Source organism: Chiloscyllium plagiosum, chromosome 22 (genome assembly GCF_004010195.1).
Source record: "Chiloscyllium plagiosum isolate BGI_BamShark_2017 chromosome 22, ASM401019v2, whole genome shotgun sequence".
NCBI lineage: Eukaryota > Metazoa > Chordata > Chondrichthyes > Orectolobiformes > Hemiscylliidae > Chiloscyllium > Chiloscyllium plagiosum.
Genome location: NC_057731.1, coordinates 4,030,597 through 4,048,714, shown reverse-complemented (window position 1 = coordinate 4,048,714; position 18,118 = coordinate 4,030,597). Strand labels below are relative to the sequence as shown.

Below are 18,118 nucleotides of genomic sequence, written 5' to 3'. Positions count from 1 at the left end.
ATGTTTGAAAATCTTACCGAAGAGCAAACTCTGAATACCATGGGCCCTGAGACACAACTGAGGCCTGCCAGTGTTGGCCCCACCCCTGCCTCCAAAAGGCATCTGAGTGACACAAATTGAGTGGGTGTGGAGTTGGGTTAACTGTTTGCATGCCAAACAGCCTTGTTAATGAGAAAAATACTTCACGAAAAGACCTTCGGATTTCAGATAAAGGGTTTGTCTACCTGTATTTATTTGAAAGCCAGCACAGTTCACAATCACAAGGCGATATGAAAGGAGAATGATCTCTGAGTGTTTACATCAACTGTTGTATGAAAATAAAACGCAGGCTAAGCATCTACCATCTTGTAAGATAGGTATAGGCCATGTGGTGATGAGTAGTAATTTTCCAGGGCAGGTTTTGTAATAAAGCCCATGTTATTATCCAGAATCAACTGGACATCTATTGGTGCTGATTAAATTTACGTCTGCACGGTTCAGCTCAAAATGTGAGCTGTCCATTACATTTCTGGAAGTGTACGCTGTTAACAGGTACTTTGCCTAATGGTCCAACAACCATATGTTTAGAGCATGGAAACAGGCCTTTCAGCCCGTCTCGTCCTATCAGTGTTTACTTTACCTAATGCGATTTAAGATGGATGACATAAAGGATTGCTGTACTGTCAGAGGTGACATCTTTCCAGAAAAATATTAAACTAATCTCTTAATGTATGTAGAAGATTCCACTGCAGGGCACTTGTCTTCCTGGCTAATATTTATCCTCTTGACCATCATCTCTGAAGACATATTGTCTGATGATTATCCCATTTCTGTTTGTGGGAGCTTGCTATGTGAAAATTGGCTGCAATGTATTCTACAACAATGATTAATCTCCCAAATTGCTTAAATGGCTGTAAAATTCTGTAAGGAAACCGTAAATTAAAAAAAATGTCATTTGCTTCACTCCACTCTTGAACTTGTAGATTTTCGTTATCTGCAAACCTATACAAATTGGCATCGACAAGGTATTTGGCCGTAGAAGCCATCATAATTGAATACGTTCTCCAATTGTCCTGGTAATGAAGACCTAAATGTAACAGTTAAAAATCACACAACACCAGGTTATAGTCCAACAGGTTTATTTGGAAGCACTGGCTTCCGGAGTGTTGCTTCTTCATCAGACACAGAACCTATTGCAAAAGATTGCAGTGTCATGCAACGGAAATGATGTGCTGAACAAAGCTAGAATGCTGTTCAATTTTCCATCTTTTAGAATGTGTTGCAGGTTTTAGGTCATTAATATGTAAATCCCAGAACTACCTTTAAGTCGCATTCTTGAGATAATGTAAGGTTTTATTAAAAAAAAGTGACATCTCCGCTCAGACAATGTATTGAAGGTGTGAGGTTAGACTCTGTATTCCAATCTTTAGTCAGACTGGTTCTGCTTCCAAAGTAGAATTTATAAAATATTGCATTATTGACTCCCTGCAGATTGTGTGTCTTTTGAGCAAAAAATAACGTATCTGCAAATATAATTTTGTAAGTGCAAATTCACTCTATAGACTTATATATATGTGTGTGTGTGTTCATGAGATAGTGTGAATGTGTGTATCTTGAAGTATCACTGTTGAACTATTGATACCATATTTGATTTATATTTGTATGTGACTAAGTGATTTACTAGTTATGTTACAATTAGAACCATAATAATTTCTTCCAGCTCCTCTAAGTGAGAGGAATGTGTTGCTTATTCAGTGTTTAACATTAAAATTAACAGATTGCCAAATGCAATTACCCCAGTAAAACATTCACCCCCTAGAGGACTCAACAATCCTGCAACTCTGGCCGTTGTCCATTTCTACTCTGCCTCAGTTTTGAAGGCAGTGCAGCCATTTGGGTCAGGTCTCCAGAAACAACTTTGCTACTCCCTTCTAAAACCCTTCTTGTGCACAATATTGTTACAAAGTAATTGTGGTTCAAAATACTTCAATGTTCGTGAAATGGTTAGGAATTTTGCAAGATTATTAAAATGGGTGGTTTAGATATGTTCTTGCTTTCCTCAAAGTTTGCATTTCTTTGCCGTACTTTTTCAGTTATGGATCTGTGAAGACTTAGAGTGTTAGAAAGTGTTGTATAATTGGAAGTTGTCAGTGTAGTTTGTTGAGTTTTACTTGATTCATGTCAGCAGCTTGGAAACCTAAGAGGTGTTGCTGGTCCGGTGTTTGGAATTGTATTGTAATATTCTGGGTTGTTTTCAATCATTAAAGTGCAATGCTGAGGAGTGTTTAAAATTCTAAAATAAACAGCTGTATAGCTACTGGTCAGGAAGCCTTTCTAAATTTAGGTTGAAGTCTTAGTACAGCAATGATCTTCAGTGCCACATGGTGGAGCTCCTAAACTATTAGATGCATAAACTGATCTGAGGAGTTTTGATAATGTCCAGTTGTAATGAACAAAGCATAACTGATTTCTGCATTGTATAACTATGTATCACATTATTAAGATATTGGGGAAATCTTTATTTGTAACAGTCTGTATATTTACCGTCTTGATGAAGCAGTGAAGGTGCTGTTACCGCGTTCTCTGAAGCTGTTGGGTTTAATTTGCCCCCACGCTGGAATGACACTGATTTTTTGCTGTTTGCTTGCTTGCTGTCAGATTGAGGGAAGATGGATAGTGAGCGGAACCAGGTTTGCTGGTTGCATATGTGGTCACTCCAGCTTGGAGAGCAGGGTGATTCTCATCCAGACCCTTGGTCAAAGGATAAAGAGGGCTGGCGAGGGCCAATACAGGACAGATGTGTCAATCATGAGTGCAGAAATGGTGACAATCTCACCGGCCCCACAGCCAACTGTACAACCTCATCCTCACTCTCCTGCTTACTGCTCTCTAATACTGTGGTCAACCAGAGAGATATGATTGCTTGGCAGCTGCTGTCAATGAATGAGTGTGTTGTGAGGATAGTATCAAATTGAAAGAAAAACACTGTGCAAAGATGCATGGTAATATGCAATATTGGGAAAGCTTTCTTAAAAAAAAAGCAAAAAAAAAAAACAGGGTGGCGTGGTGGCTCAGTGGTTAGCACTGCTGCCTCACAGCTCCAAGGTCTCAGGTTCAATTCCAGCCTGTGTGGAGTTTGCACATTCTCCCCATGGGTTTCCTCCAGGTGTTCCGGTTTCCTCCCACAGTCCAAAGATGTGTAGGTCAGGTGAATTGGCCATGTTAAATTGCCCATAGTGTTAGGTGCATTAGTTGGAGGGAAATGGGTCTGGGTGAGTTACTCTTCGGAGGGTCGGTGTGGACTGGTTGGGCAAAAGGGCCTGTTTCCACACTGTAGGGAATTTAATCTAATCTAAAAAAATCTAAAAAAAAAACAAACTGAAGGGGTAAGCTTGCAAGTAACATTGAAACTGATTGTAAAAATGTCTTCAAATATAGAACATTGAAGAGAAAGTCCAAAGTGAAAATTGGCCCCTTAGAGAATGAGACTCAAGAAATAATGGGGAACAAGGAAATGGCAGAAATATTGAATAAATACTTTGCATTGGTCTTCAAGATATTAAGATATTAATAGCATTCCAAAATGCCAAAAAATCAAAAGGTGGAGAAGAATTGCATACAATAACTACCATGCAAGAAATAGTGCTAGGCAAAGTCATGGAGTTAATGTTCCCTGGACTTGATGGGCTGCATCCTAGGATATTAATGAAAGTAGCTGCAGAGATAGTGGATGATTGGTAATGATCTCCCAGGAATCCTCAGATTCTGAAAAAGTCCCAGAGGATTGGGAAAATGACAATGTAGCACCTTTTCATAAAAAGGAAGGAGACAAAAAACAGGTAACTAAAAGCCAGTTAGCTTAAGGTCTGCCATTGGAACAATGTTAGAGTCTATTATAAATGATGTAATAAAATAGCATTTAAAAATATATCATATAATCGAGCATAGGCAGCAAGGCTTCATGAAGGGGACATCATGGGATGCAAATTTATCAGAATTCTGTGAAGAGGTAACAATCAGGATAGATCAAGAGGAAATGTTAATGTATTATATTTGGATTTATGGAAGGCATTTTTTGTGGTATTGTGTGTTAGGCTACTTAATCAGAAAAGAACCCTTGGTGTTGAGTTTGTATATTAACATGAATAGAGTTAATTCATGTAAGACAGAGGTGGGATAAGGGAGGCATTTTCAAGAAAGTGGTTGTTATAGACCCCTCAAAATATTTTTAAATGGTTGCCCAGACCCTAATCGTATTTTCAAGGTAGATGTGAAGTGTGTGTTCCAGGTGTGATGTGACTGGTCAAACTACTCAACATTAAACAGAACACAATTTATTTAGACACACTGTAGTAAAAATACAAACAATAGAAGGAGGAATTCAGAATAACTTAACTATTGGAAAACTTAACCAAATAATAAATACAATACCTATTCCAAATTAACTAAGAAACAACATTGAGAGATTTCAGAGAAAGTAGCAGCTCGGAATTCTTCACTGAAGCTTGCAATCCTTCGGACCCAAACAGCTTCTAACTGCTGCAACTAAAGAAAACTAGAAAGAATGGTCTGAGAGCTGGCCACTTCTCTTTCATTGTTACAACTTTTTTTTAAAAAATCCTGAATTGTTGACTTATGCCATCTCTCGTAGTGACTTTGGCACCTCTGCCTTTACAGCCTTTCTCTCAAAAAATCCAGGACAAAATAACCTTTTTAAAGTGAAAGCATTGTCTCACACCTGTAACTAGTGGAGTGCCACAGGGATCAGAGCTGGGGCAACAATTACTTAGAATTCGTACTAAAGACTTGGATGATGGAAGTGAATGTATTACCACCATGTTTGCAGATGGCACAAAAATAGTTGGGATGGTAATTTGTGAAGATGACACACAGTTTACAGAGGGGAAGAGATGAGTCAAGTAGGTGGGCAAAAACTTGGCAGATGGAATATAATGTAGAAAAATGTGGATTTATGCACTTTGGCAGTAGGAATAGAGGAACTGAATACTATTTGAATGGAGGGAAGACTGCTGAAATCTTCAGCACAATGGCATTTGCAGGTCCTCATGTATAATTCACAAGTGTAGATTTGGCATATAGGTTCATTAGATAATGTGGAAGACCAACAGAACATTGGCATTTCTTTCAAAGAGAATAGCGTATAAAAGTAGGGTACTCTGGGTGACATCATACAAGGCTGTTCACATCTAAGGAAAGACATACTGGATTTGGAAATGTTCTAAAGAAGGTTTGCTAGACTGAGCCAGGTATAGAGGAATTTTCATATGAGGAGAGGTTGAACAGGTTGGCTCTGTACTCATTTGAGGTCTGCAAATGAGAGGGGACCTTATGGCAACATGCAGGATTGGTAAGGGACTTAAGAGTAGATCCTGAAAGATTCTTTCATCTTGTTGGAAAGTCTAGAACCTGAGGGCACTATCTCAAGGTCATCCATTAAGACCGAGATGATGAGTTTTTTTAACTGAAGCTAGTGAATCTGTGGAATTCTTTACCACAAGAGGATTAGTCCCTGTGCCGGTGCTCGTGAGGCTAGAAATAGGAAGATAATACATTTGAATGAATGGCTAAAGAGCTGGTGTCAGAGGGAAGGTTTCACAAATCTGGATCATTGGGATCTCTTCCAGGCAGGTGGGACCTGACAAGAAGGATGGGTTGCTTCTAAACTGGAAGGGCACCAAATCCTCAGGAGGTTTGTCAGTGCCATTCGGGAGAGTTTAATCTCATGTGACAGGGGGTTAGGAACCAGAACAGTAGGTCAGTGTATTGAGTGATTGAGGAGAAGGTGGACATTAGATGAATAAGTTTTAAGAGGAAGCATAAGCAGGGCTAGTTTAATGAACATGGCAGAACTGGCAGTTTGAAGTGTATTTATTTTAATACAAGGAGTATAACAGGTAAAGCAGATGAGCTTTGAGCCTGGATTAGTTTGTGGACTGCATTGTGGTAGCCATTACAGAAACATGGTTGCAATAAGGACAGGACTGGCAGCTCAAAGTTCCAAGGTTCAGATGTTTCAGGCTTTTTAGGGAAGAATATAAAAGGGATGGGGGAGTTTCATCACTGATTAAGGAGAATGTCATAGCTGTACGAAGAGAGGATAGGACATCATGGAGGGCTTGTCCAGCATGGCCATTTGGGTAGAACTTAGGAATAAGAAAGGTGCAGTTGCTATGATGGGGTTACACTATAGGCCTCCCAATAGCCAGAGGAGGTAAAGGAACAGGTATGTTAACAAATCATAGGATGATATCAAAACAACAGTTGCTTTTGTGGGTGATGTTAACTTCCCCAATATTGACTAGGGACTCCCTTAGTGCCAGGGGCTTCAATGGTAGACCAGCAGGAGGCTGGAAGAAAAATGTGGTGCTGGAAAAACACAGCAGGCCAGGCAGCATCCGAGGAGCAGGAGAATCAACGTTTCGGGCATAAGCCCTTCTTCATTCCTGAAACGTGCGAAACGTTTCAGAGAACACCTCTGGGACACCCCGGCCAACCAACCCAACCACCCCGTGGCTCAACAAGAAAAATGTGGTGCTGGAAAAACACAGCAGGCCAGGCAGCATCCGAGGAGCAGGAGAATCAACGTTTCGGGCATAAGCCCTTCTTCATTCCTGAAGAAGGGTTTATGCGCGAAATGTCGATTCTCCTGCTCCTTGGATGCTGCATGGCCTGCTGTGTTTTTCCAGGACCACATTTTTCAACAATCTGGGTTGATGGCCTCCTTCTTCAAAGACCCAACCCAGATGGCCTCCTTCTTCAAAGACCGCAATTTCCCTCCAGACGTGATCGACGATGCCCTCCACCGCATCTCCTCCACTTCCCGCTCCTCCGCACTTGAGCCCCGCCCCTCCAACTGCCACCAGCACAGAACCCCACTGGTCCTCACCTACCACACCACCAACCTCCATATACAGTGTATCATCATCCTCCAACCATAAGGGATGAACTCAGATTTCTCCAGTTTCCTCATTTCCCCTCCCCCCACCTTGTCTCAGTCAAATCCCTTAAACTCAGCACCGCCTTCCTCACCTGCAATCTTCTTCCTGACCTCTCCGCTCCGGTCTATCACCCTCACCTTGACCTCCTTCCACCTATCGCATTTCCAACACCCCTCCCCCAAGTCCCTCCTCCCTACCTTTGATCTTAGCCTGCTGGACACACTTTCCTCATTCCTGAAGAAGGGCTCATGCCCGAAACGTCGATTCTCCTGCTCCTTGGATGCTGCCTGACCTGCGCTTTTCCAGCAACACATTTTCAGCTCTGATCTCCAGCATCTGCAGTCCTCACTTTCTCCTTGAAGGGCCAGGAGCCAATGTATCTCAGTAACTACAGGGATGGTGGCTGAGAGAGAAATGTGGGCAGAAAAATTCACAGTTTTATAAAAATAATGAGAATAAATTGATAGTAAGAGCATTTTGTAGAGTATACTCAATGGAATGAGTACTCCGAAATACTTTTGTGTGTAAAGCACTCAGTACATAAGAGAGAGGGGGGTTGGTTTAGCTCAGTTGGCTAGATGGCTAGTTTGCAATACAGAGTGATCCAAATAGTATGGGTTCAATTCCTGCACCAGCTGAAGTTACCATGAAGGACTCTCCTCAACCTTGCCTGAGGTGTGGTGTCCCTCAGGTTGAACCACCACCAATTGTGTCTCTTTGTAATGAGCGAGCACCCGATGGTCTGGTAGGACTATGGTGACTTCATCTTATTTTACGTAAGAGGTTACGTATGATTTTGCTTTCCCTTTTCAAAGAATAACTCTGTCTGAAACACTTAAGGTAGAAAAAGAAGAATTGTATTTACATAAAGTACCTTTCAATGTCTCAGGATATCCCAAAACATTTTACAGGTAATTACATACTTCTGAAATGTTTAACAATAGAAATGTTGCAGCCAGTTTGTGTACATGGAGCTCCCCGAAACAACTCCCAGATAGTCTGCTACAGAGGGATGAATATTGGCCAGAGTGTAGGGCAGAATTTCCCTGCACCCCTTTGAAAGAATGTAATGGGATCTTTTCATTGAGACGGGCACATGATGCCTTTGTTTAACATCTCATTGAAAGATGACACCTTTGACTGTGCAGCACTCCATTGTGTGTCAGCCTGGAATTGGATTCCAAGTCTCTGGAGTAGGACCTGAGCCCATGATTCTTTGCCAGAGGTGAAACTGCTACCTCGTGAGCACGTCACTGATTTTAACAATCTAAAGGTTAGAATACTTGGTCTAAGGTTCAGACAGATCTGGTTGGTTTTGTGTTGTATCATGTGGCATTATTTGAACCAATTGTGGTTTGTATTCTGGTACCAAGAACAGGTACACAAGAGCAGTTTCCAGTTTAAATGCTTTATGGAACTCTGCAAACATGAGCACAAAAACAGAAATTGCTATAAAAGCTCAGCAGGTTTGGCAACATCTGGAGTGAAATAAACATGAACGTTTCGGATCCGGTGACCTTCCTCATGGCCTGAAACGTTAACTCTGATTTCTCTTCTCAGATGCTGCTAGACCTGAGCTTTTTGAACAATTTCTGTTTTTGGTTCTGATTTACAGTGTCCACAGTTCATTTGTTTTTGTATTCTGTAAACCTGGGCATGGCTTGCCATTCCAGGAGTTTCTCCATGTAATGTGATTGGATGCCTTATTTTATTATGACACCTAATTCTGTCCTCTCCAACCAAAATCCAAGGTCAGGAAGACGGAAGACAATGACAGCATTCCTGTTATTTGCAGGGCTTGCCTGCATAAGTACCATGTTCTTGCCTAGGCATTTGGGTAAGAAGATCTTTTAAAACAAAATCTCTGTAGTTTAATGCTTATGATAAATATAACATTAAATTGACCTGTTTTTCTTTGGATCATTGCCAATGGATTATTCTTGGTGTACCTTCCTGATCTTTAAGGTATTTTTGTACAACGTTGGAAGGTTAATATATCTGAAACAAACACAAAGTATCGGAGAAACTCAGTGGGTTTGGCAGCATCTGTGGAGAGAATAACAGTGAACGTTTCGAGTCCACTGAACCCTTGTCAAAACTGAAAGCATTTGGCAAGTAGTGGTCTATGTGCTGATAATGAGTGAGATTGGAGTTGGGGGGGGGGTTATTTAGGTGAAGAATGAGTTGATTTGTTGGAAATGGTGCAGAGAGAGAGAGAAATGGAGAAGCAGCCTAAAGGATAGTTGATGGTAAGCCAGGAGAGAGAGAAAAGTGCTGAATCAGTGTAAATAGAGCAACCCATAAAGAACAGAGCCTGGGATGTGGGGTTGGGGTAACAAAAATGGAGGGAGATATTCTAGCTCTGAAATTGTTAAACTCAGTATTGAGTGCTGAGGCCTTTAAAGAACATGGGTGGAAGGTAGAGGTGTTGTTCCTCCAGCTTGCATTGAGCTTTACCAGAGTACTGCAGCAGGCCTGAGACAAATGTTGGCATGGGGACACTTGTTTTGAAATGGCAGGCAACTGGAAACTCATTTTTACAAAATAGCAGAGATGTTTCACAAAGCAGTCACCCAGTCTGCCCAGTGTAGAGGAGACCACTGTTTCCATGCTGTCATGTGTCAAACATAAGAACAAGAGCGAAGCATTTGGCTTTTGAGCCAATGGGGTGTTCAGTGATACTACGACCCATTTGTGACCTAACTCCATATGACCTTTTTTTAACCCATTCAGTGATCGTGAGTTTTGAGAAGATTTGTAACTCAGGTTGAGGTTCTGGATGTAGGTTTGCTCGCTGAGCTGCAAGGTTCATTTTCAGACGCTCCGTCACCATACTAGGTGACATCTTCAGTGAGCCTCCGGTTGAAGCTTCGTCCAGAGGCTCACTGAAGATGTTACCTAGTATGGTGAAGAAATGTCGGATAATGAACCTTCCAGCTCAGCGAGCAAACCTACATCCAGGACCATTCAGTGATTGCGACCCATTTGTGACCAAACTCCATATAACCTGTTTTAACCCATTCAGTGATACTGTGACTCATTTGTGACTTAACTCCATATAAGCTGTTTTTAACCCATAATCTAAATATATGTTTCTTTCTTAGCAGGCTTTGACATGGGATTCTTGCTGAATGTCACTTCATTAGCACTGTGTGGAAAGTTAGCTGTCAGTGCTGCCTTTAATATTGTCTATGTCTTTACTGCAGAGCTTTACCCAACTGTGATCAGGTAAATATAATTCTATTATGGTGACAACCCAAGTTTAGCATATTTTCTGTTGTTATTTGAAAAGAGAAACTTTCATTTATATAGCTTCTTTCATCTATGACTGATATCTCAGAGTGTCGAGATTGTTGTTTTGCTAAAACTGAAATTTAAACAACTTCCACCCCAAGCACACTGATTCCACTGGGAACCCTTTCCAGCTGATGCTGCAAAGTGCATTTCACTTTCTTGCTGAGGAATTGTTCAGGTAACCAGGCTCACCTGAGGAAATGGGACGAGTTGCATAACTGATAGTTGTAAAAGTGGCTGACCAAGTTGATGATCTGGTTCTCAAGTATTTTTGCCTCGTTTCCTATGAGCAGTTTTCGAGCAATAATTTCTGTAAGACCGGTTTCACTGAGCGATTTAGAGTCATACAGATGTACAGCATGGAAACAGGCTCTTCGGTCCAACACGTCCATGCCGGCCAGCACCCGGCCCATATCCCTCCAAACCCTTCCTATTCATATACCCATCCAAATGTCTCTTAAATGTTGCAATTTTACCAGCCTCCACCACTTCATGTGGCAGCTCATTCCATACACGTTCCACCCTCTGTGTGAAAAGGTTGCCCCTTAGGTCTCTTTATATCCTTCCCCTCTCACCCCAAACCTATGCCTTCTAGTTCGGGACTCCCCGACCCCAGGGAAAAGACTTCATCTATTTATCCTATTCACGCCCCTCATAATTTTGTAAACCTCTATGAGGTCACCCCTCAGCCTCAGACGCTCCAGGGAAAACAGCCCCAGCCTGTTCAGATTCTCCCTATAGCTCAAATCCTCCAATCCTGGCAACATCCTAGTAAATCTTTTCTGAACCCTTTCAAGTTTCATAACATCTTTCCAATAGGAAGGAGACCAGAATTGCCCGCAATGTCCTGTACCGCCACAACATGACCTCCCAACTCTTGTATTCAATACTCTGACCAATAAAGGAAAGCATACCAAACGCCACCTTCACTATCCTATCTACCTGTGACTCCACTTTCAAGGAGCTATGAACCTGCACTCCAAGGTCTCTTTGTTCAGCAGCACTCTCTAGAACTTTACCATTAAGTGTATAAGTCCTGCTAAGGTTTGCTTTCCCAAAATGCAGCACCTCGCATAGTTCCCTGGCTTGTCCTCATACCACCCTTCTTAAACAGTGGCACCACTTTAGCCAACCTCCAGTTTTCCAGCACCTCACCTGTGACTATTGATGATACAGATATCTCAGCAAGAGGCCCAGCAATCACTTCTCTAGCTTCCCACAGAGTTCTAGGGAACACCTAATCAGCTTATGGGGATTTGTCCACCTTTACCCATTTCAAAACATCCTGCACTTCCTCCTATGGACATTCTGCAAGATATCACCATGTATTTCCCTACAGTCTATATCTTCCATATCCTTTTCCACAGTAAATACTGATGCAAAATGCTCATTTAATATCTCCCCCATTTTCTGCGGCTCCCCATAATGGCCGGCTTTCTGTTCTTTGAAGGGCCCTATTCTCTCCCTAGTTACCCTTTTGTCCTTAATGTATTTGTAAAAACTTCTTTTTCAAAATCCGATTCATCCAGATTGTTACATTCCAATTGCCCTTTGGTTGACCTACCCATCTTTATAGTTTCTTGATTTTGTTTGTGGGAAGGACTTGATAAAATAATAAAATGATGCCAGATTGAGAGTGCAGTAATGCAGGAGGTGTCAGTACAAGTATTGTAAGTACATTGAGTCCTTGAAGAGGGAATGTAAGAGTTTGTATGGTGGGACACATTCTCATTTTGAATTCCTGAATTTCTACTTTACAATTTAATGTGTTTGCTGTTTGAGATAGTTGAGTTCACTTCTAGTTCACTTTAGAAGTTAATGTCTAGATGTCTGAAATATGACCCAGGTATCCGTTTGTAGTAAGAAACATGAATTACTGATCAGATTTCTATCGTGAAATCCTAAAGATGCAAAATTGATGTCTTGCCTCTAGGTTGTAAGTGTTTGGCCTCTGGAGAGGGCAGTGCCATCTGATTTATAATTGAACCGTGAGCAGTTATAGAGTTGAGTTTTTAAACCTGCTCTGATCTGATATGGTTTCTTTCACACAGGAATGCTGGATTGGGAATCTGCTCAATGTCATGCAGAGTTGGTGGGATTCTGGCACCATTTGTTCCCGCGCTGGTTAGTTTCAACTTTTCTATATATGTAGAAGCCTCCTTGAACCTGCATGGTGGTACTTCAGGGTGCTCACTCATTCATATGAAACTCCTTTTAACATAAGTAGACTCATGCTATTGTGCCCAGTCCTGGCTCCCATACTTTCAGGATGATGTCATGGCTATAAAGATGGTGCAGAAGAGACATACTAGAATGCCACCAGAGATGCAACATTTCAGAAAATTGGAAAATCTATAAAGAAGTTGGCACTGAATTGATTGAAGTGTGATTTGATGAAAGTGTTGGACTTTAGTAGTGTAGATAAGGAAAAATTGTTTCCACCACTGAAGTATTGATAATAAGGAAACACTGACAAACAAAAGAAAAGGGATCATTAAGTGCGTTCTCCAGAGAGTGGTTGTCTTCCACACTCTGCTGAAATGTGAAACCAGATCCCATAGTAAATTTCAAAAGAGGATTGGCTAAATACTGACAAAGGAAAAACATGCAAGGTTACAAGAGAAAGGGAGTGGGATAAATTGGCTGGCTCTTTCAAAAAGTGCAGGCATAATGGACCAATTAGCTTCCTGTAAGTTTCTGTGAAATCAAAGTAGCAAATATGTGCTTTGTGTTCATATTCATATATGACATCGACCTTGCATGAGGTGCATCACCTGATGTAGTTTTCCTGTTTACTGGAGATCTGTTAAAATTAGGGCAAGTTAATTGTTGTGAAGTCTCAAATGGTTTGAATTACTTGCTAACTGGAGGGAACTTTTGGCCCTTGATATACTGAACATTTGAGAGCAGATTTAGTTTATTGTGATCATTTCCACTCAATGTTTAATTCTTTTTAAAGAAGTGCACAGTTTCCTGACTATGTTGTTCATTAATTAGGCTACTATCTCTGAAGGCCCTTTCCCCTCTCAACGATGTGTCCCTGACTAGTATTGTGTGGCAGGAAGCTTCAATTATTTGGATTGTGGATTTCATTCTTACTGGAAAAAAACTATTTATTTGTGATCTCTGGCTTAATTCATTTTGTAAAGATCTTTGTTACACCAATATTTCATTGTTGCACTGTTTGAAAAATGTCCTGTTTAAAGCATTAGCATCAGAAGTACTTCTATTTATATCTCTCAAAGTGATCTGGTAACCAATATTGTTCAGCTATGACCTTCGTCTTGAAGCAGATGAGAACTTTGTGTTAAAGCAGTAAATATCCATCTGGTATGGGAACAAGCTAGGGCAAAGATTTCCACAAAGATTTATTCACAATAATCTGGACAGCAGAGGTGAAGATTATGTTGCCCGTTTACAGACCAGTCCAAACTGGGTGGAAACTAGTTACTATAATTGGTTTTAAATAGATATACAATGACATTATTCTATGGCTGGTGGGTCTTGAACCTGGACCTCCTGGCCCAGAAGTTGGTGCATTACCACTCAGCACAAGACCCTGAACTGGATTCTATAAATATTTTCAGTCAAACATTTTCGACTGTGTTATGACACACCTCCATGGCAAGTGGAATTTGTATCTGACCTTCTGGTCCAGAGATGGAGCCACTACCAGTGCATTGCAAAACCATTAGATTTCTTGGTTGGACATACCGTGACACACGTATGGGCTGGGGCAATTGAGTCATGAATTTAGACCTTGTGGCCTAGTGGGGAGGGACACATCACAAGGACCTCACCTTTCTTCAATTAGTATCAGCAGGTCTTAATCATAACAAGAGCTTGCTTGTGTCCTCACTCAGCACACAGCATTTGCCGTGTTAACACATTGTAGATGCCCACATTTAGGTTCTATCTGCTCCATTGCTGTGTCATACAACATTAAAAACATCTGTACTTGTCCAGTTATCTTGATTCAGGGACTGTTTAAGAAAGGTGACAGGCTTACCACAAAATAATGGACCAAGTTACATAACATCTATTGTCAGGAAATTTCTACAGTTTGTAATTGAAGCTAGAGTGACTGAACATCCAAACATTTTCAGCTGATCAGAGAAAGCCAACTGTTTATAAAGAGTAGGTCATGCTAACGAACTTGATTGAATTATTTGAAGAAATTGCCAAAAGTAGTGAAAATTCTTGCTTGTGGATGTCAGGTTTGCAAGGAACATTTGTTAAAGTCTCTCCTCAGAACGTACAAGCTAGAGTGAAAGCTCATGGAATTGGAAGTAAATTATTGACCTGATTAGCTATTGCCAGAGAAATTTAGCCCAATGGATTAGAGACCACAAACAAGAATCGTGGTGAAATTGACAAGTGGTTTATTAAACAAAGCAAATTGACCAGGCTGACACAGAGTCTAGATTAGAGTGTTGGGGGAAAAGCACAGCAAGTCAGGCAGCATCCGAGGTCAGAGGTAGTTTCTTTACTCAGAGGGTAGTAGGGGTCTGGAACACCTTGCCTGTAACAGTAGTAGACTCGCCAACTTTAAGGGCATTTAAATGATCATTGGATAAACAAATGGATGATAATGGAATAGTATAGGATAGATAGGCTTCAGATTGGTTTCACAGGTCAGCGCAATATCGTACCAATCGCAACATTGTACTGCGCTGTAATGTTCTATGTTCTATTTGGCTGAGCATCTGGAGACAGAGTAGGGATAATGGCAAGCTACTGTCATTACAGTCTCTTGACTAGTGGCATTCTGCAGCGATCTATGTTGGGGTCTCAAACATTTGTATTAGTTAATGATTTAGATGTTGGGAAATGTACAGAAATTGTAAGCAATCTTGGTGAAAGTGTAAAATTGCAAAGGAACTGATAGATTAGGTAAAGGATTAAATGTGAAACAAATGTGAGGTCACCAACTTTGGACCTAAAGAGAGTTGAATGAGAAACACTTGTTGGCTGTCATACACTACTCATTAAGATGTCATGATCAGATGGAGAAAATAATGTTAAAAAGTTGAAGGTTTATATCTGGAACATTAGGATACGAGGGGATAGAAGTCATGTTTCAATTGTACAGTAACCTGGGCAGACAATGTCTGGATTGCTGTGACGTGAGAACGAGGAGCAGGAGTAGATCAGATGGCCAGTTGAAACATTTAAAATAGGGGCAGGCAGGGCTAGACCATTTGGTCCTTTCATTCTGCTCCCCCATTCAGTATGATCATGACTAATCATCCTACTTCGTACCCTGCCCCTATTTTTACCCCATACTCTTTGATCCCTTTATCCAATAAGAACTGTATTTACGTCCTTTTTGAAAACATTCAGTATTTTGGCCAAAAGCACTTTCTGTGGCAGAGTTTCCACAGGTTCACCTCTCCTGAATAAATTTTCTCCTCATCTCAGCTTTAAATGGACTACCCTGTACCCTTAAACTATAACCCCTGGTTCTGGAATCATCAGACATTGAGGGAATTCTTCCTGCGTTTACTCTGTCTGGTCCTGTTAGTTTTGTAGGTTTCTATGAGATCCCTCTCCCATCCCATTCTCCTAAACTCCAGTGAATCCAGTCTCTCTTTATGCATCACTCCAGCCATCCCAGGAATCAGTCTGGTAATTGCAAGTGCGAGCATGGCTGATCTTCTGCCTAGTCTTCATTTAGCCACCTCCTTCCCATTATCCCTTTATTCCTTGGGAGATCAACAATCTATCACAGCCTTGAATATATCATCAATTATGGAGTATTAAGGAAAGCAAAATATTGCAGCATGGACAGGATGAATAGCAATGGCCTTTTTTCAGGGTAGGGGAGTCCAAAACTAGAGGGCATTGGTTTAGGGTGAGAGGGAAAGATTTAAAACGGACATTAAGGGTAACATTTTTATGCAGAGGGTGGTGCATGTAGGGAATGAGCCACCAGAGGAGGTGGTGCCGGCTGGTACAATTACAATATTTAAAAGGCATTGGATGGGTATATGAATAGGAAGGATGTAGAGGTGTATGGACCAAATGCTGGCAAATGGGGCCAGATTAATTTTGGATATCTGGTTGGTTTGGATGTGTTAGACCTCAGGATCTGTTTCCGTGCTGTTTAACTCTGATCCTGAGATGCTGGAAATTTGAAATAAAAACAAAATGTCGAAGAAACTCCACAAGCCTGGCAGCATCTGGGGAGAGGGAAGCCGTTAGCGTTTCAAGTCTGTGTTGATCTGTTTGGACTTTAACTTTTGTTTCTCACTGCACAGATACTACCTGAGCTGTTGGATATCTCCAGCACTTTGTTTTTATTGATATAATAATCCTCTGGATGGAAAATTCCAAATATTCACACCTCTCTCAGTGAATATGTTTCATCTCAACTGTGTCCTGAATGACTGAGCTCTCATCCTGAGACTGTGCCCCCATGCTTCCTTATCCTTGTATTCTGATCTCTTATGAATACAGATCAATATGTCAGTTACTTTGCTACTTACCTGCAGTAGCTGCTCATTTTCTCTTTTGTTCCTTCCATGTCATCATACTCCACTCCCCAGATACAGGTTTCCATGCAATTGCAAGGAGACATTGCACTTGCTGTGTTACCTTATCCCCTCTCAATATCCAAAGTCCCAAACTCTCCTGATTGTAACAATGATTTACTTTACGGCTGACAGTTCAGAACACGTATTGTGATTTCCTCTGTATTGGGGAAACCACGTGCAGACTGATTAATTGCTTTCCCTGACTTCCATCCCAATTCCTTATCCACGCACCTACTCCTAGTTCCCACTCTACTCCAGAGAGCCCAGTCAAAATCCTGCCGAAAGGATGGTAGATGTTTGAAATCCTCCTCTTCAAATAGCAGTTAGTGCTAGATCCCTTGACTGTTGGACAGTAAGGATGGAGATAAGATGTTTGCTTGCAGATCACCTGTGATCTTGCTGAATGATAGTTCAGAATGTTCCTATTTTCTTGTCTTTCCTTAGCCTTATTGGTTCAAGCATGTATTGAGGTGAGCATTCTTGTGTTGCAGAAGTCGTTGAATCCATCAATGCCATTTATAGTGTTTGGAATTGCTGGGATGTCAGCAGGATTCCTGGGTCTCCTGCTTCCAGAAACATTAAATAAACCAATTGCAGAGTCAATAGAAGATCTTCACACTCCAACCTACCAGAAGCTTGAAGACAAAAGGAAAAAAGTGAGTTCCATTTTGGTTTGCATTTCTATTTGTTGTAACTTTGATTCCACATTTCTTTTCTCACTGCCTCGGGATCTAATCGATTGACCATCTTCTTCTCAACACAGTACGAAAGATTGTGGAATTTCAAATGCAAGACCACTCAGCGATTATTGTGATGGTTTAAGAAATGCTATGCTGGAAGTTGGCCTTTCCCATCAAGCCAATGTTACCCCAAATCATCAAATGGTTTTCACTCTGTGTCCATTTTTAAGCAATTTTGAGATGGTTAAAATTTGTAGTTGCAGGAACAATACTAAGGTCTGTTTTATAAGTTTTCAAATGCCAAAAAAATTTAGATTCCAAATCTTGTGTACCAATTACACAGGACAGTTTAATCATAGTGGACTTGATGAGTATTATAAATGCATATTCTTAGTGGTAACTTGTTTTTTAAACTATATAACTAAAGCTGTACAGGTAACTGTTGTTAAAGGACAATTATATTCTAAACAAAAACAGAAATTGCTGGAGAAATTCAGGTTTGCCAGCAGCTGTGGAGAGAAAGCAGAGGTAATGTTTTGGGTCCAGTGACCCTTCCTCTGAAGAAGGAGGTGTTGGTGTTTTGTTGGTGTTTTGAAAAGCATTAAGGTAGACAAGCCATAGGACCTGATGAGATCTATCCCAAAATGCTGAGAAAAGCAGGTGAGGAAAT

The 18,118-nt window shown here is 40.9% G+C and overlaps 1 protein-coding gene across 3 annotated transcripts in view; it reads left to right on the top strand.

Moving 5' to 3' along the window:
- The window catches only part of slc22a15 (solute carrier family 22 member 15), a 79,887-nt gene that overhangs the window by 40,470 nt on the left and 21,299 nt on the right, over nt 1–18,118 (top strand). For all 3 annotated transcript variants that reach the window (XR_006314884.1, XM_043712293.1, XM_043712294.1), the window contains exons 7-10: nt 8,690–8,775; nt 10,043–10,166; nt 12,284–12,356; nt 17,260–17,424. Coding sequence is in view for 2 of the 3 variants with exons in the window: in XM_043712293.1 (XP_043568228.1) it covers nt 8,690–8,775; nt 10,043–10,166; nt 12,284–12,356; nt 17,260–17,424 (448 nt within the window). In the remaining variant the exon portion in view is untranslated. The remainder of the gene's footprint in view (nt 1–8,689; nt 8,776–10,042; nt 10,167–12,283; nt 12,357–17,259; nt 17,425–18,118) is intronic.